Source organism: Barbus barbus (genome assembly GCF_936440315.1).
Source record: "Barbus barbus genome assembly, chromosome: 12".
Taxonomy (NCBI): Eukaryota; Metazoa; Chordata; class Actinopteri; order Cypriniformes; family Cyprinidae; genus Barbus; species Barbus barbus.
The window spans coordinates 31176432-31196353 of record NC_136740.1 but is presented as its reverse complement, the minus strand read 5'-3'; the positions used below and the strand labels follow the sequence as shown (position 1 = coordinate 31196353).

At 33.3% G+C, this 19922-nt stretch overlaps 4 protein-coding genes across 5 annotated transcripts in view; all 4 read right to left on the bottom strand.

Annotated features, from left to right (window-relative positions):
• Positions 1-19922, bottom strand: part of ifnlr1 (interferon lambda receptor 1) — a 676379-nt gene that overhangs the window by 581857 nt on the left and 74600 nt on the right. The gene's annotated exons all lie outside the window — the stretch shown is intronic.
• Positions 889-11107, bottom strand: LOC306878026 (uncharacterized protein; the record flags this gene model as incomplete). 2 transcript variants are annotated; one of them, XM_079430108.1, is made up of 6 exons in its annotated part: positions 889-2584; positions 5410-5460; positions 6206-6377; positions 6570-6676; positions 8942-9041; positions 10949-11107. In XM_079430108.1, the coding sequence occupies 5 exons, from the start codon at positions 8992-8994 to the stop codon at positions 2332-2334; spliced, it is 636 nt and encodes a 211-aa protein (XP_079286234.1). In that variant the 3' UTR covers positions 889-2331. The 2 variants fall into 2 exon arrangements, with proteins under 2 accessions (XP_079286234.1, XP_079286235.1); XM_079430109.1 differs by having other exon boundaries at positions 8928-9041; positions 10949-11013.
• LOC306878627 (fatty acid-binding protein 10-A, liver basic) lies at positions 11851-12873 on the bottom strand. The gene is made up of 4 exons (XM_079431073.1): positions 12748-12873; positions 12408-12580; positions 12032-12121; positions 11851-11949 (listed from the first exon to the last, which is right to left on the bottom strand). The coding sequence occupies exons 1-4, from the start codon at positions 12812-12814 to the stop codon at positions 11899-11901; spliced, it is 381 nt and encodes a 126-aa protein (XP_079287199.1). The 5' UTR covers positions 12815-12873; the 3' UTR covers positions 11851-11898.
• LOC306878616 (myomesin-3-like) overlaps positions 14488-19922 on the bottom strand; it is a 58481-nt gene continuing 53046 nt past the window's right edge. Inside the window, exons 30-37 of the mRNA XM_079431051.1 lie at positions 19818-19905; positions 18736-18774; positions 18544-18649; positions 17131-17294; positions 17016-17052; positions 15961-15983; positions 15812-15867; positions 14488-15740 (exon numbers count right to left, since the gene is read on the bottom strand). Coding sequence (XP_079287177.1) covers positions 15474-15740; positions 15812-15867; positions 15961-15983; positions 17016-17052; positions 17131-17294; positions 18544-18649; positions 18736-18774; positions 19818-19905 — 780 coding nt within the window. The 3' untranslated portion in view covers positions 14488-15473. The remainder of the gene's footprint in view (positions 15741-15811; positions 15868-15960; positions 15984-17015; positions 17053-17130; positions 17295-18543; positions 18650-18735; positions 18775-19817; positions 19906-19922) is intronic.

Here is a 19922-nt window from a genome sequence, read left to right as displayed (position 1 = left end):
TTAAAAATGTATTTAGTCACCACTTGTAGTACACTTGAACCCATCTTTCATACACAAGTACACTCAAGTGTACTACAAGTGGTGACTAAATACATTTTTAAATGCAGAGATAGTATGTTAAAAGTGCATTTTTTGTTCATATTCATGGCCCGGTTTCACAAACGGGGCTTAGCTTAAGCCTGGACTAGGCCTTAGTTAAATTAAGATATTTAAGCAATTTTTACAAAAATGCCTTAGAAGCATTAAGGTGTGTATTTTGACACAGAGCAGTGACACGGACATATTTTAAGATATGTCAGAGCAAGATATTTTCAGTCGAGACCGCTCAAACATGCATTTTAGTCTGGGACTATCTTAAGCCTTGTCTGTGAAACCGGGGGATTGTGTCTCAGAATAGCACAGTTGAGTACACTTTGAAAAATTGTTTTTCACCTGGGGACCCAGAATGATGTTCTCTGTGGGGCTCGACCACCCCCCACTGAATGTGAATTTGAGGGGCCCCATAGCAAAATCAGTGCAATGGGCCCAGAATTCCTAGCAACAGCACTAAGTCCAATCATGGTTTCAGGCTCATCCACAGTTTATCACCTTCTATTTACCTCCATACTCTCCTGACTGAGGAGTTTTTCTCCACATGGAGGTGGAAGGCTCACAAACAAGTCCCTCTTCTCCAGGCCATAGATATGTGCAATAACGTCACAGGAGACCAATGTCAGGCCTGTATTTGCCATACCAGAATTTTAGCTAATGAAAACATCCAATATGATGTGGATGAGAACCTGTGGCCAAATCCACAAGACAGGGTTGATAAAAACATAGAAGTGCAGCGAGGGACACTCCAGTTGACATCTTACTGTAGGCCTACTGTAGTTTTTTTTTTTTTTTTTTAACCTGTTGCGAGTGGATTATTTCATCAATAATTTTCACATTTTGTTTAATGATCCCAGTCTGTACTTTTCTCGTTAGTCTATTACAGCGATGTATGAATGTGAACCATAACGAGAGCTGCATCAGATGTTTTAAACTATATTTAATGATTGTACTAACAACTAAACAGTGGAACTATGGGTATCTTGTGTGTGGGTGATCTAAAGTAATGTCCCTATGATATTTCATAATTAAATGAGTATTTCTGCAAAAGCAAGGCTTCTTTAAAGACATGAATACAATATGCAAAGTTATGAACATTGGACAGCCTGTGCTACAAATAATGACTGTTTTGTGTCTAGAGTTTTCAAAAATGACATGATTCTGTTATTAGTGCAAAAAGTATATAAAAAACTGTAAATGCTATTTGCTAAATTAAACATGCAACATATAGTTTACTATATAGTTACTATTATTACTAACTAGAGTTTGAAACATTTGTTGCACATTTAAATATTGCTTTAAAAGTCAGAGAAAACTTGGAAACACTATTTTAAGGTGTGCTTGTTATATGTACTTACTATTATAATAATAAATTATGCATTATTACATTCAAGTTACCCTAAGTCAAACCATAAACCTAACCATATAGTAAGTACGTAATTATTACTCGGTGCTTAAATGTATAATTACACCTTAAAATAAAGTGTAACTGAAATCTTCAATCTAATTAAAGCTGGTGTTATTTTATCAAATAAAGCCACCAGCTGACTCAAGCCTACAATTACCATACATTCATACTGCAAAGTATTACTAATATTTCAATTAGATCTTGATTAACATTAAAGCACAAGTGAATATGACCTAACAAGTATTTATATATATTTTTTTAAATACAGTATTTCAATAAAAATAGTTTATATTACTACATTGATTTCTTGTAGTGAACAAACGTTATAAAGATGCGATAAAGAAAAGACTATGTTTAAATCATGTTTATTTTGCAATGACAAAAATACTACGTCTTTAATATAAACGGATGCTACGATCAAGACTTAAATACAAATTGAGTTTCAAATACATTATAACCTTTGGGAAAAAACCTTAACACTGACTTTTCAGAGCAAACGCCAAACAAATCTTTGAAACAAAAACTGGTAGGTAAATCCCCCGATTATTAACTGTTTCTGCATGCATCTTTCTACAAATCAAACAAAGAAAGAAAGAAAACGGCTGGTGTTCTGCTTGTCTTTGACTATAAAAATAAAGCCATCTTTATACTGGCATCAAAGCACGTTTCTTACAAAAGAACGAACTGCCTTGACATCAGCTTTCAAGCAAGTCGCATCGTTTGTTTGGGATCCAATAAGAACGAGAACAGGCAGAAGCTGCTGCACCGTCATGATTAAACACAAAGATTGGATGAAAAGCTACACGATACTATATTTAAAAGCAGAGCGCTGGCTAGCGGCCTCCAGACTTGCGTCCGGCCCAGGATCTGGAGCGCGAGCGGGAATGGGACGGCGAGCGGGAGGCGGAGCGGACGCGGGGCTCTTCCACACGGGATCCGGTCGACGCCTGCAGCTCCTCCGCCGGCGGACTGGCCGATCTGGACCGGGAGCGAGAGCGCCGGCTCTTGGACTTGTATTTGGAGTCACGGGACGGAGAACGCGAGGCTGATCGGTGGCGTCTGCGGCCGTGATCACGTGACCTGTGTCTGAGCACAAAATGAGATTTACTGACTGTTTCCACCATGGAAAATCATCTGTGCTGCTGAGGTTAATGCATTATTGTTTTAGCGCCATGAATTTTAGTCAATAAACTAGGGATGCACGATATTAGAGTTTGCCGATATTTTTCAAATCATTTAGGCCGATACCGATATGCATTTACCTTTGTTTTGAAACAACTCCAAGTCCCTCCAGTGCAGACATTATAACTAAATTATTTTTAAATTTTGGTTAGTTTTGAGCAAAAACTTGTTTGTTAGAAGTAATAAACTTTATTAAAATGAGAGTAGATTGAAAGCCTGTGGACCACAAAACCAGTCATAAGGGTCAAGTTTTTGAAATTGAGATGTACAGTGGGGCAAATAAGTATTTGATCACCTACCAACCAGCAAGAATTCTGGCTCTCACAGACCTGTTAGTTTGTCTTTAAGAAGCCCTCCTATCCTCCACTCATTACCTGTATTAATTGCACCGGTTTGAACTCGTTACCTGTATAAAAGACACCTGTTCACACACTCCATCAATCAGACTCCAACCTCTCCACTATGGGCAAGACCAAAGAGCTGTCTAAGGACACTAGGGACAAAATTGTAGACCTGCACAAGGCTGGGATGGGCTACAGGACAATAGGCAAACAGCTTGGTGAGAAGGCAACAACTGTTGGCGCAATTATTAGAAAATGGAAGAAATTCAAGATGACTGTCAATCTCCCTCGGACTGGGGCTCCATGCAAGATCTGGCCTCGTGGAGTATCAATGATCCTGAGAAAGGTGAGGGATCCGCCTAGAACTACACGGGAGGACCTGTATGGAGGAGTGGGCCAGAAGACCTGCAGTGTGTGCAAACCTGCTCAAGAACTACAGGAAACGTCTGACCTCTGTAATTGTAAACAAAGGTTCCTGTACCAAATATTAAGTTCTATTTTTCTATTGTATCAAATACTTATTTCATGCAATAAAATGGAAATTAATTATTCAAAAATCCTGGATTTTTTTTTAATATTCTGTCTCACACAGTTGAGGTGTACCTACGATGAAAATTACAGATCTCTCCATTCTTTGTAAGTGGGAAAACTTGAAAAATCGACAGTGTATCAAATACTTATTTGCCCCACTGTATACATCTTCTGAATGCTAAATAAAAAAAAGAAATCAAAATAGAGAAAATCTCCTTTAAAGTTGTCCAAATTAAGTTCTTAGCAATGCATATTACTAATCAAAAGTTAAGTTTTGAGATATATATATATATATACATACACCTGTGCTACTCATGACTGCTTTTGTGCTCCAAGCTCACATATTTTCCTTTTTGAAACAATACCAAGTCTCTCCTGTGCAGAAATTATAACCGAATTATTTTTAATTTTGGTTAGTTTTGAGCAAAAACGTATTTGTTAAAGTAATGAACTATTAAAATGAGAGTACATTGAAAGCTTTAAAAAATAACTAATAAAATCAACCTCTGCTGTGTTTTTTTCTCAGACAGATGCAGTTGAAACCTTAACATTATATTTGTGGATTTAACATTAATAGATGGTCTAAAGCAAAAGAGCTGTAAAAAGCTCTTTATATTTAATATTATATATTAACATATTACTCAATAAATCTGTATATATGAAATTATTTAATTTACACTTATTTGCACTGTTTGCCATGATGGTTTTGAAATGCTTGAAATGAGATTATTTTATGAATATCTGCTTTATTATATAATGTGTTTGGTTAAGTTAGTAGAGCGGTAATAGAGTGCTTTAGTTTACCGCTGATCTTCAGCCCAGCGCACGCAGCTCAAACAGCAGCGCACAACATTAATAACTATGACTGGGAATGGCATGTATATAACATTCTAATGAGAACATTATTATAATAAAACATTGTGAATTCTTTGGGTTTAGTTGCTGTTTCAGCGTGTTGTTATGGGAAGAGCCAAGAGCGCGTCCACAATAGGAGATACACATTCTGAGTATAGCACGTAATGACTGTGTCATTTTGTACATATATAAGTTGTAATATTATGTTTATGTTCTATATCTGATTCTCATATAGCCTAATTAACCCGTTTACAAGCACTTCAGTTTACCGGTGTTGTTCATTCATCTCTTCAGCTACAGCGCACGCAGCTCAAACAGCATTGCTGCTATTTAAAAGTGGTATCAATTTGTTACTTTTATCAAAATCATTGATGCATTATTAATAATAACCACCACTTTTGTTTTTCTCTTATTATCAAAAATATGGTTTAGTAATTAAAACCATTTCATTATTGTCTGTGCAGAGGTTATTCCGTTTTATTGATCCATGGCGCATGCAATTTTATTCTTTACACGCAAGTAATGTCCAGTGATTTTATTTGGAAGACTTGAGGAAATTTGGTAATAGGAGAGTAAGATTATTTTTAAAACATACACTGTTCAAACTAGGCTGCTTATGTAAAAGTGTTTGGGACGTGGCTTTTAATGATGAGACCTTTTTGTAATCAGGCTCTCAAAAATTGGATAAAATCTGATTTAGATTTATCGGCCAACATATCGGTTATCGGCTTTCAAATATAAAGAATTATCGGTATCGGCCAAAATCGTTGCATCCCTATGAACTATAGCTTCTGACCTTTAAATCAATACAGACTTGTATTTTATGACACTGATACCATTTTATTTATTCAGAAACAAGTATCTTAATGATATTTGTGTATTTTACAACAACAGCAGCCTTTATCGGCCGATTCCCATGACGTTCCGATAATATCATGCTTCCCTACAACAAACTTTTAGAAAGAGAACGCAGCCCCTTGATGTGAATGCACTGAACTTTACCTGTCATTGTCACGACTTCTGCTCCTCCGGTGTCTGCCGTGCGAACGAGAGCTGTTCAAAAACATGCAAAACATCAGCGTTTAAAAAGCCATGTTTAGGGATGGAGAAGTTCAACAAAAATGGTTTGGAAAAAACGTTTGTTGTAATAAAGTTTTAAAATAAATTTAATACATCAATTTTATTTATAATTAATAGTAAAACTTTTTTTTTTTTAGAAAATTCAGGATGGTTTATGGATATGTTAAACAACATGCAAATATAAAAATAATTAAGCAGTAAAATAACTGATAGTGATTTTTTTTATTAAAATATATATGAATATATATTATATATTAGTTTGTGCAGTTCAATAAAAAAAATTAAGATCAAATTTAAGTAAAAAAAATAAAACTACTACATTTTATTTGAATTTTTTTTTTTTTAAATTAAATTAAAATGTGAAAAGTGTGTGTATACACATATATAAGCCTAATATATATATATAAGCCTAATAAAATTTAACGAGGGTGGTTTATGGATATGTTAGAGAAAATTAAAATGGACAGAAAAATAAGAATTAAAAACAGTGGTTTTTAAAATTATTATAATTTTTATATAATAAATTACTTGGTAATAAAAATACAAATAAAGTTTAAAATAAGTTCAATGATATGTTTTTTTTGGGACTTAATAGGACCTTACTGTAAAGTGTCACAATATAGATTTTTTAATGAACAATTCTAATCGAATATAACCTACTTTTTCTGTCTGTATGTTAGACTGATGTGAAATCAGATTAGTATGTGTCTGTTCTCACTCTCTGGGGCTTCCTGATCTGCGCGCGCGGTGTTCGTATGAAGGACTGCGAGATCTGCTTCTGCCATAAGAGCGGCTGCGTGAGCGTCTGCGCCGGCCGTCACGCTCATAGTCATCATACCGCGAGTCGCTGCGAGGGGAGTGTTTCTCCTTGGATTTCATCTGACCAGGAGCTGCACGACAACACAAACGACAAAGACAAATGCATGCAATTTAGTCATATTTTTTTAAATGTTATAAAAAAATAATATTAAAGAAATACTTTTAAAAATAAATATTTAAATGCATTTATACTAGAGAATTCACATGTTTGCAGTTCAAAAACTTTATATTAATTTTTGGCATGCAGAAAACCAGCGTCATACTCTTCCTGTCTCCTTGAGCGAACTGAATCTCGATCTGCCGTCCACAGATCCACTTCCTGTCCAGGTTATGCAGCGCATCCTCTGCGTCACGAACGTCCTCGAACATGCTGATGCGGTTAAGGCTTTGCATTTGTACCAGTCTGACACACACCGATGAACATTCATATGACAGAAACTGAACTCACCATCTCAATATTCACCAAAACATTACAGATCATAAAGCAAAACAAATAATCATCTGAATTAACTGTGATAAACGGCAACAGGGGAAGGTGTTTGATGAAATTACTCTCAAATTATGAAAGAAATTCACAAAATGTCCTAAATGTATTTAAGGGTGTTTCTTCAACTTCAGGCACTTTTGTGTGAAAAAAAATCAAGAAACAAATTAAAAGAATATTTTAATGATGTCATTTCCAATCCAATGATGCAAAAGAAGATGTGAAAATATTATTTAATTGTGTGTATTAATTAATTTTATTCATTACTATTATGTTTTGTGTATATTTTATAGAAATAAGGAAAATAAAAGCTTAATAAACAAATAATTTAAAGGATATAAAAGGTAAAATATTAACATTAGAAGCACTAAAAAATTAAATACAAAAAAAAAAAAAAATTAAATTAAAAATAATAAAAATGACAAAAGCACAAAATTTCTTTATACATTAAACAAATATATATTTAAGATATTAATAAAAAAAAATAAAAAAAGACAAAAGCACAACTAAATTACTAAAACGAAAACTGAAAATATAAAAACAAAAGCTTAAACAAATTAAATAATTATTTACTAATTTATAAAATATTAATACTAGGAGCACTAAAATTAATCAAATTAATACTAAAAAAAAAAAAAAAACTACTACAAAAAAATGCAAGAAATATTAATAAACAAAAACTACTAACTAGAAATATATAAAAGCTAAAATTAAAAAAAAAAACTACCAGAAATATTAAACAAATATTATTTTTATTAGGGCTGCAAAACAATTAATCGCATTCAAAATAAATGTTTGTTTACATAATATGCATGTACTGTGCATATTTATTATGTATATATAAACGTATATATCTAAAAAAAATATTTGTATGCATATATATTTATACTTGTATATAATTTATGTATTAATATTTTATATATATATATATATATATATATATATATATATATATATATATATATAAATCTAACATTTTTCCTTAATATATACATGTGTGTATTTATATTTACACAGTACACACACATCTAGTATATAAACAAACTTATTTTGAACGCAATTAATAATTTTTATTAAATAATATTATATACATTTTTTTTAAAGAATAATAAAAATGACAAAAGCACAACTAAGTTACTAAAACACAAAATATAAAAATAAAAGCATAAATTATTTAATTTATAAAATATTAATAAGCACTCAAATGACTAACATTGAAATAAAAATGAAGGAAAACTACATATGAATAGTAAAAACGCTATGTTGAAATGATTAAGTGAGAATGTGATAACGGAGTTCAGAAAGTTCCTGTAGTTAAACGTTGAAGTGGACAGGAGCGAAGCAAAGGGAAAGAAATGATGGATTGTAAAACTGTCTTGGATTACGTACAGAAATCATGTGCTCTGTAATGGTAGGATACAGCATTAAAACGGGTTACCTTTAACATGCTTGACCTTTGACCTTCAGCTTGACCTTTATTGTCTTTAACCACCTCCGAGAAGGACTTGGGGATGTCTGTGCCCAATAACCTTTAGTCTTTTCCTCTTTCTTTGGTCAGAACGAGGCCTTGACTCCAATTTTGGTCCCCTTTGAATCTTCAAGCTTTAACTCTCTCTTTATTGTCTTTGTCTTGAATCTACTCTACATCGGCCCTTTTAAATATTCTTTGTAGGGAAGGTCTCCAGAACTGTATGTCTTTACATTTTCTGAGACAACAACAGAGGAAATATCGGTTAGGAGACAAACATCGGACATGTCCACGGCCAATCAAGCTTTAAAGAGACTTTACACCCAAAAATCACAATCATTATCCTCCGATTGCAATGGAAGTGAATGGAGCTGCGGAGCTCTGAAAAATGCCTAAAACACCAGAACAATACGTCTATGTGGCTTGTGCGCCATATTCCAAGTCTTCTGAAGGACATATATGGGAACAAAGCGAATAAGTCACATGGGGGAACTATTATGGCGTTCAACCGCTCCAGTCCCCATTCACTTCCATTATATGGAAAAGAGCAGCTTGGACATTCGGTTCAATATCTCTTTTTGGCTTCCACAAAAGGAAAAGTCAGAATTTTTGGATGAAACATCCCTTTAAAAGTTCACAATGTGTTCTTTCTTTTACACATTTGCCTACAAAGGATATTGTACGTATGCAAATCCTCTTGGTCGCCGTGAATAGAAGTCAACAGGAACGTAGACATCTACTATAGGTCCGTAACGACCAAACTCACGACGCAAATCCTCTGGCCTAAAGTACCATGAAATCACAGGACATTCATTTGTGTCTCTGAGAGCTTTTCCCAGAGTGCTTTGAGGAAAATCACATGATGCAAACTCACATATTTGCTTCTGTTGAAGCCACAAGGCAGCGTGAAAACAATCATGCTTGATTCCCAAATTCATGAAGAGACTCACCAATCCTTCTGATTTAGGCAATATTCATAACTCATTTAGTTTCAGTTGAAGCATTAAAATCAGTAACTGGAAATAAATAAAACCTAACATTGAAATAAAAATAAATTAAACTCAAATAGTAATATTTAAAAAAACAAAAACTAAGTGAAAACAAAAATAAAACATTGATTATAAAAATAATAAAAATTATAATACATAAAGAAACACCAGAAGCAATGTAATGCATGTATAGTATAACTAACTGAAAGCTGAAATTAAAATAAATAAAAAACAAAAAAGCATAAAAATAAATAAAACAAAAATACTAAAATAAAAAAAAATACTCAAAAGCATAATAAACACACTAAAAATTTACTAAAACTAAAATATATAAAAAAAAAAGTTTAGAATAAATTAAATTATAAAAATAAATGATAAAATATCAATAAACACTAGAAGCACTAAAATTACTAACTGGAAATTAATAAAACTACATTTTAAAATTTAAAATTAAATTTCTAAATATTAATTCCAAATAATTAACCACATTCACAAAATAAATTTAACCCAAATATAATTTTATTCTAAATTAAGCAGTAATATTTTAACATACAAACTGGTATTTAAAAAAAATAACAACGAATTACAAAAACACTAAAAATTACTAAAAAACCCAAAAAGGATTAATAAACAAATTATAAATTAATCTGATTATTAGGAAAATTTTATTAACAATTTTATATATATAGGGCTGTCGCGATTCGTCAATTATTAAAAATCGTCAACTTAATTTTGCTCGCGTCGATTAACCGGCAAAATACCGGAAGTGGCGCATTTCCCGGATGAGAGTCAATAAAACACATTATTAAACTATTTTCCAAAGCTGCATGATATATTAAACCCATTTAAAAATAATTAAGCATAATTGTGAATTCACAAACGCTATGATTTAATTAAATAATTATATTTCTGTCCTAAAGACAGAAAATATCAAAGATTACGTGGACATTTGAGTTAAATGGTGCTTGGGCAATATTAAACATGGATTGATCGCACAGTAATGTGTGAAAACAGGCCTTTGTTGTGATGCTCTATTGTTTATAATACATTATGTATTTTAACAGTTTTGTGCAATAAAACCATATGATTTCCTGCTTATTATTGCATAATTGCTATTATATATGTACTTCAAGTCATTTTAAAATCTATCGTTCACTTACATTTTATTACCACAAAAACAATTATAATTATAGGGCCCTATGAAATCAGCTTTATTTCCAAATTCAGTTTTTTTCCATTTTCTATACTCTGTTTTAATGGTTAAATTAATCAAAAAGCCTGTCTAATTAATTGAGTTTTGCAGTTTTATCTATTTTCTGGATTGCATTCAACTGTCTAGGCCTGAGTGATAGATCTTATTAGAGATATTCTGGGAAACATATTCAGGGACAAAGTTTGACCAGACATTATAAACAAACAATAACCTTTTACATGCATGAAAATCTTCAGGAGTTTCAACAAGAATCGATTAGTTGAAGCATTTCATACTAAAACTGGGTTAAAGATACAGTAATCTGAAGATATTTGGAAAGCCTCTCATTAATATGCATGCATCTAATACAAGAAACCCAATCCTGCTTCAAATATTAGACTAAAAACACATCAATTCTGTATTTATTTACCATTTAATCCATCTTAACTGTAGTAACCGCACACTAGTATGCTGGACGCAGACTGCTGCACTAACTAGTGCGCACTAACCTGCTGTCATCGGAGATGTTTCTGATGAACAGAGACGTGTTTGGAGGTCGCATGTATCTCGCCATGATTTAAAAACCTGCAACCTTTAGCTCCTCAAACCACAGAGAGACACGCAGCGCGCGCAGGCCGCAGTCCTGATCGACGTGCTTACGCATGCGCGCCGTGACGTCACCGCCGATCCGAGACAAAGATTTTTGTTTGCATAATAGTTTTTTTCTTTTATATAGGCCTATATTTATTGCAGAATATAAAAATGACATATTTTATTTAAATGATTAAAAAATTTAAAAAAATTGCAGTCTATGGCTTATGGTTTATGTAATGTTGTGTATGGTCTTTACAAAATTAAATATTTACGGAAATAAGCCTTTAAAGTTCTGAATGCAGAAATTGATTCTGAAAAATAAAAAAGCTGTAGAATGTGTTAATATTTTAGTTTTTCCTAATTTCTTTTAGGTTTATTATATTTATAACTTTTGATTTTATTTCTTCGTTTATATATATTTTTTGTTTATCTTAATGAATATCTTTAAAACAAATAAACATATGATCCATATATAACCCATTTACTCATCTTATTATGAATGATTCATCACTGAAATTCTTTTACATTTTTATTGTATATTTTAAATTTTTTAAACTTACAATTTGAAAACTTTTAATTCTACCAGAAAGGTTGGACTGATTTCTCATGCCAAAAATATTTTACATGTCACACTGGGGCAGGTTATGTGTGTTTTATATGATAATTTCATATAATTTATTAATTACAGTACATGCTGGCCTAATGGTTTGGTATTTCTGTATGTTACTGTTTACATTTTGGTTCATATTGCAGCAAATTTGATGGAAATGTTTGTTTATTTATTGTTTGTTTGAGCGAATAATGCAACACACACTAGTATGATGACTCAGAGCTTTATTTAAATAGCCAGTGGTGATCAAACTCTTCACATCTTCTTGCTCCTCCTGATCATGGTGGTTCCTCCTACTGTCAGGGTCTGGAAAAAGAAAATGGCAAATGTTCATATTTTACAGATCAAGAGCGTTCTGAGCTCTGATGAGCAGATCATCAGTACAAACCTCGACCATCTCTCCTCCCTTGAGCTCCTGGATGTGAGAGAATCGATCCGTCTGACAGACCAGCTTCCCTCCCTCCAGCTTGACAATGCACTGAAACACAAGACAATATAAGCATCGTCCGGCAGAAAATATTATTCATAATAGATTTTGCATGTAATTTATTCATGATTATTCATATATGCACATTTTATTTGCATGTAATATTACAAAATATTTGTCAAAATTTATATAAAAATGATAATAGATATAATTTGATCTAAGATTCTTTTTTTGATTAAGAAACAAATCTTGATTTCTCGTGGAACTGAGCTTCTGTGCTCGATATCAACTCTTCTTGAACAGTTCAACATCATAAAAAGATGTAAACATAATCTACCTTGAGCTTCTTGCCGTCCATGGTGGTGATTTCAGCTTCCTTGCCGATGGTGAAGGAGTTCGTGACAGTTTTTCCAGGGGTTTTGGATGTGATGGTGAAGTCGTTGCCGTTTTGTTGGATTTCAGTCACTGGTTTAACATCCTTGGCCATTTTAATGACATCTTCTGGCAGAGCTGAAGGGAACAGAAGCACAAAGACAGTGAGTGAGCGACCTACAGTCATGACAGGGAATTCAAATGAAATGACTTCAGATGTCTCACAGTTTATTTCCCAAAAGCATTGCATGCATAAAAATATCCAATGCTTTGGGAAATGCAACCCTGATCGTTTGACAACTCACAGATGGCTCTCAGAAACTCCTCGTAGTTCTCCTGCACATAAACCTGCCACGTTCCACTGAAGGCCATGTCTGCTGCTGATCAAGAGCTCAACACAATGTGAGGAGACGTTCATCCCAGACCTGTACTTATACTCACTATGAGTTTAATCATTCACGTTCTGGCAGTTTTCCCTGCTGTTTGAACAACACAGAGTTCGCTAACATCATTTGTGGGGTTCGTGCTTCTCTGAATGTGGCAGCAGCTGATCTTTTCCTTTAAAAAGAGCATTTGACTTGCATCCATTCATCTTAAATAGATTTAGAAATCTGTTAAGTTCAGCGAAGTCAGACTTTATTAGGATGCATTAAATTGATCAAAAGTGACAGTAAAAGCATTTATAATCACAAAAGATTTATATTTCAAATAAATGCTGTTCTTTTGAAGTTTCTATTCATCAAAGAATCTTTCAAGAATCTCTTCAACATTGATAATAATCAGAAATGTTTCTTGAGCAGCATATTAGAATGATTTCTGAAGATCATGTGACACTGAAGACTGGAGTAATGATGCTGAAAATACAGCTGCGCATCACAGAAATAAATTACATTTCAACAGATATTCACATAGAAAACAGCTATTTTAACTCGCAAAAATATTTAACAATTTTTAATGTATGTTTCATCAAATAAATGCAACCTTGGTGAGCAGAAGAGACGTCTTTCAAAAACTGATGAAATCTGCAGGTTTTCCCTGCACCGATTCTGTGAGATGGTTTAAACATGTTCAATGTTGCTGAAAGCACGACACTAAATTAATATCTGAATGCGTAATCAGATTAACCAAACTATTTCATGAATTCATATATGAACACACAAGGGATGGATGATGGGGTTTGTGTGCATGTATGAGTTTCCAGATGCTCTAAAAAAGGAATGAACTGCACTAAATGAACTACTAAATTAAACTAATAAAAAATAATAATAAAATAAAAAATAATGCTTTAAGATTTTTAATCTGACAATGCTCAAATGACGCTCAAAACTACAAAGTTAAAAGAGATGCATTGATGTCATCAACAAAAACAAACATGACAACACCAGTGCTAATAATGCACAAGACACAATTTGCACGATTTATTCATGTTGCATGCAAAGTTTAGCATTCTACATTCTGGGAGTGATGTTGTACAGAAAAAATAAATATGGCACTTCATGCCAAAAAGGTTGCCAGATCCATGGTCTAGATCAGGGTTCCTCAAATCTTTCCCTGGAGGTCCAATCTGCTGTTTAGCTCCAACCCTGATCAAATTCACCTACCTGTGATTTTCTAATGATCTTGAAGACTCTGATTAGCAGCTCAGGTGTGTTTGATTAGGGTTAGAGCTAAACTCTGCAGGAATGGTCCAGATTTGAGGATCCCTGGTCTAGATCCTTTTCTCGCTATGTTTTGCAAAAGAAACCCGTTGAAATACTATCCTGTTTAAACAGATGAGGGGTGAATGACCCTATGTGGACTGTGGAGTTTGCTTTCTGTGTGTTCAAAAGAATCACCCTCGGGTTGCATAATGATATTTGAAACGGGCCTCGATCTCTCTGTTATGAAATATCAGCAGATAAAACACCCATCCATCCATGTACAAGCATAAAAATCGATTGCGACTCTATGGAAAGTGTGTTCACAGTCTATTTAATCAAAGTTCGCTGCACACTTGCATTCCCTGATGCTCAAATTCAGCTAAAATTGAAAAAAAGAGAGTGGAAACAGTTTCATTTGCACTTTATTCTGCAAGTGGCACAAGATAAATCAGAGGAAACAAACCACTAATCAAATCAACTCAGGCTTCAGGCTTTCAGGACACTGACCTTCAGGACATTGCCTTCTAAAGCACCAATAAAGGAATTGCTCACCCAAAAAGGAAAATTAGCTGTAAATGTGCTCATCCTCAGGCCATCCAAGATTAGGATGAGTTTGTTTCATCATCAAATTTGGAGAAATGTAGCATTGCATCAGTGTCTCAGCAATGGATGCTCTGCAGTGAATGGGTGCCGTCAGAATGAGAGTCCAAACAGCTGATAAAAACATCACAATAATCCACACCACTCCAGTCCATCAGTTAACATACTGGAGAAGACAAAAGCTCAAACAAATACATAATTGAGATATTTTTAACTAAAATACAAGTCCATAATCCATAATAACACTTCCTCCAGTGAAAAAGTGGTTTGGTCTGAATCAGGAGAGAAATCTGCAGATCAAGCAGCGTTTACAAACCAGCTCTAAACAAATATGTGGCTGGATTTTGATTTGAGAGACAACAGGAGATGGGCTTTATCACTGGAGGAAGCATTATTATGGATTATGAACTCATATTATTTAATGAATTTTGGTTATTAAGTTAAAAACACCTTAATGCTGGATTTGTTTCAGCTTTTGTCTTCTCCAGATGTTAACTGATGGACTGGAGTGGTTTGGATTATTGTGATGTTTCTATCAGCTGACTCTCATTCTGACGGCACCCATTCACTGCAGAGCAAGTGATGCAATGCTACATTTCTCCAAATTTGATGATGAAACAAACTCATCCTAATCTTGGATGGCCTGAGTGTGACTACATTTTTATTTTGGACAGTCATACAGGCTCCAAAATGAACACACACCATGTAAATGAGGCCAAACCATTGTTGACTTCAATAAAAATAGATTCACCCATCATAGATGTGGCACACTATCACTGTGGTGCTTACAGTTACATTGGCACTGCATCTGCTCGAGGCTTTTCACCATGTTTATACACACTGACGGTCACGAGGACCGTCTGCGATCCGTGTTTATTGCGCACGAAGATGCTGTAGTTCCCAGAGTCCTCCATGGTGACATGGTTTATAGTGAGAGTGGAGGATTTATCCTCGTTTTTAATGTTATACTGGCCGGTGGAGGTGACTTCTCTGTCATTCTTCAGCCAGAACATTTCCGGCACAGGATCGCCGTCAGCAAAACACGTCAGACAGAGAGACTACAGAGAAAGAGAATAGTTCAGGGCCTGCTCTGATGTGAGCTGAATGAGACACAGATGGATAGACGTACCTTATTCTCCATTATGGCCACTACATCAGGAAGACCCTTTGTGACTCGGGCTCGATCTGTCAGATGGACGGTTATGATGAAGTGTGTCGTCTACATTAAGCAATCGCTTCATCAAAACACAATTAGAAGAGTGACAAACGAATACTTACTTTTCTCAGCAAACTCAACTTGCCTGTGAATGAGTAAAAAATACCATGATATAGAGAATGAGCTTACAAACTTTCACCTGAACACCACCAAAACTTTCTTAGTTTAATGTTCTAACCTTTCAATAAATCTAAAGAAAAAGATATAATGGTTCATTTATATACACACATGAACTCCCACACAATTATATATATTTCACCTTTATTTTATATAATACTGTATTTTATATAGATTTTTTTGTTGATTATTTTGTACAATTATATATAATTTACTGCTCAAATTAAAACTGCAAAAAATGTGTTTTGTAATGTTATTTTAATTTAATTGATTTTTTGTAAAATATTATATATATATATATATATATATATATAAAACACAATCACATATATTTAAATATAATAGTTATACTATATAATAATTTGTTTTAAATATAATATCTATTATTTTATACAATTAATTTACTATTTTTCCTCTTTTTTATTTAAAAAAGAAAAAACATGCATAAAGTCCTTTGCGATGTCATCTTATTTTAAATACATTTTTGTAAATAAGTGGTTAATAAATGCTATTTTTAATTATGTTTTATTTAATTAATGAATACATACACATTTGATTATCATTATTTTAAATATAACTGTATCATATTTTCATATAATTTATTTTATATATAATATATATTACTTTATAGAATTATATATACTACATAAAATGTGCTATTTATATTATTTTAATATCGCAAAAAACATACATAGTGTGTGCATTTTATTTTCAATTGATGTTTTGTAAATAATTATAGCACTATTTAATATACTAGATTTATTATTACTTATAGTTATATATTTACATATAAATATTTATTTATATTATATTACATTAGGGATAATTTCATATATATATATATATATATATATATATACACACATTCACACACAGCCATCTCTATTAATTGTTTATAGAATGTTTTGTAAAGCTTGTCTAAGTTAGCAACAGTAACCGAGGTTGGAGTTTAGTGGGTCAAAGGTCAAATTCAGCTGCAGAATATTCAATCTCGACTCACTTCAGTCTCTGGTATTCCAGCAAAGCATCAGCGAACGCTGCAGAGAAGAAAGAGACGTGTTAGTGTTGAGGTGATTGATTCTCCGGCTCGGGTCGCATGTTGTGCGCCGCTGTACCTTGTCCAGACAGATCCAGAAAGCGCTTGTGTGTTTCCTGGCCGTCGAACATCTCCAGGGTGTACTTCCCTTTATCGTTCTCCGTGGGGCTGAATATCTCAATCCAAACCTTCTGCATGCTGCTGCCCGGCTTCGTCCGCTCCTCCAGGTCAATTCTCTTGTCTCTGTCACAGCAAGAAAATAAAACTATCAAAGAAAAACCACAAAGAAAATAATATCTGAACCAGATCAGTATCACTGAGATATTATTATAGTTTTTATTAATATTTTGAATTTGGTTTTAATTTTCTGTTTTCATTTGAATCTTAGATTGTTGTGCATTTTTGTCATTTTTATTTATTTATTTATTTTTAAATATGTCTGTATAGTTTTTATTCATTTTATTTCAATTTGAGTTATTTTAGTACATCAAGATAAACTAAATTAAAACGAGAAATTTGTCTCATAAATTTGTCCTACAATTTTGGTAGAGGAATAAATAAAATAAAATAAATAATAAAAAAGGCCCAAATTAGTTAATTGTCACAGCAAAAAGCTGTATTTTTTTGTGCATAGCAAAGCTCAGATTGATCACTTTATTATCATTATTTTTTATGTAGTCAGGATAAATTGCTTGGCTTCAAAAAGATTTGGTAACATATATATTTAGTGAAAACAAAAATAAAAAATAAAGCATAATGTTTCATTTTTTGTAAATAAGTGGTAAAATGTTATATATAGAACAACACAAACAAACACAAACACACACACACACACACACACGCGCACACACACGCACACACACGCACACGCACGCACACGCACGCACACGCACGCACACACGTTGGTTTTTGTGGTTTATGGGGACTCTCCATAGGCGTAATGGTTTTTATACTGAACAAACTGTGTGTGCTATTGCCCTACACCAACCCTACACCTAAACTTAGCCCTCACAGGAGACTTTGTGCATTTTTAGATTTTCAAAAAAACACCATTTAGTATGTTTTTTAAGCCTTTTGAATTACGGGGACATAGGCAGTGTCCTCATAAACCACCTTCATATTGTAATACCTCTGTCATACCCATGTCATTATACAAATTTGTGTCCTCATAAACCACATAAACACACACACACACACACACACACACACATATATATATATATATATATATATAAATTATGCTATATAATGATATATTCTAATAATATATATTACTTTAGATGTCTATACATAATATATTATTTATAAATTACTGCTTACATTTATTATTATTATTTACTAATAACGCATTTTTGTGTCATATTTGAAGTTTAACAACATATACAAATATATAATTTAATATATACATACAGAAAAATATATGTATAAACAGAAACCTTCCTTAAATCTCAAATGAATGAGTATTTTTGGTGATACTGTTCTGAAAACTCACTTGAAGTACCAGCTGGTCTTGATGTAGCTCAGGTAGTATTTGAGGGAGCAGTAGAGCTTGAAGCCCTGCGCAGTGCACTGGATGCACACCGGACCAGCAGAGAGCACTGTACAACACAAACACAAACACACTTCACTGAACCTGCCCTCAGATCAACCTGAGAGAGTCTGAAGAGTCACGATAAAAACCTACCGCACTGTTTACTGAGCAGCTGCACGAGACGCTCGAACTCTGAGAAACAACAACAAAACATCATATTACTGAACATCTAGATATCAAACAGCTTCATATAGAAGAACATCAGAAATATTTGTTTATTACAGTCATTTTACTAAAGAAACGGATAATAGCCATTATAAAAGTATAAGTACAAAGTATAAGAGGCTTATATAAAGACAAAAGCAAACGATTCACAGTCAAACGTTTGCTACAGTCAGCGTAAGGCTGCTCGAGTGAAAATATAAAAGTATAAAATACACAGTTATATGTGTGTGTGTGTGTGTGTTTGATGTAATAAGCAGAACACAGCAGAGCGGAACGAGTGAAGGAGAAGCTTCACACACAAGTGACGGTTCTAGTAAACCAATCAACTTCTGCAGTGAGTTTAGCTCCACCCTCTTGGTACCCTTTGCTGTGCTAGGTACCCCAATGAAAGGGCACCAAAAAAGTGGTTCGGTACGGTTCGCTATTTAGGTACCATTCACAACTTCTGACAATGGAAACGGACATAACTGCGTACCGTACCGAACCGAACCGTACCGCTCAGTGGAAACGAGCCATTAATGTAAGAAAATTCAAATTATGACCTAAATCCCCCTTAACTGCGGTAAAATGTCTGTAATAACTGTTCGTACTGTAACTTAAAATAAATCACTATATGGCAGCTATATAACAGACAATAAAGTCATACATGTTGAGTAAATGTAAAAATAACAGTTTTTGTTTACATAATATATGTGTGTTTACTGTGTATATTTATGTATATATAAATACACACTCGTACAGTATATATTTTGAAAATATTCACATGTATATATTAATATTTATATAATTTATCATACATATTTGTATATTTAATATGCAAATATAACATTTTTCTTAAATATATACTGCATGTGTGTGTATTTATATATACATAATAAATATACACAGTACACAAACATATATTATGTAAACAAAAACAAGTTTTCATAACAATAAGCTATTATTTTAGCCAATAATCAAACATTTATATGATTGCTATGTACAGTAATGGCAGTAATAATGAGTCTCACCGTCATCTATCAGCTGCAGGATGCTCTCGTCTTCTCCTCTGCTGTCGTTCACTACAGCTCTGTACACACCCAGCTCCTTCCTCGTCACCTGAGCGATTATGACAA

Bases quoted from the DNA above. Each gene is read 5' to 3' on its own strand.
- LOC306878627 (XM_079431073.1), bottom strand. From the start codon at position 12,814: ATGGCCTTCAGTGGAACGTGGCAGGTTTATGTGCAGGAGAACTACGAG. The intron at 12,581-12,747 runs GTGAGTTGTCAA...TGTTCCCTTCAG, and splicing joins GGAGTTTCTGAGAGCCATCT to CTCTGCCAGAAGATGTCATT. The intron at 11,950-12,031 runs GTTTGTACTGAT...TTCTTTTTCCAG, and splicing joins AGGGAGGAGAGATGGTCGAG to ACCCTGACAGTAGGAGGAAC.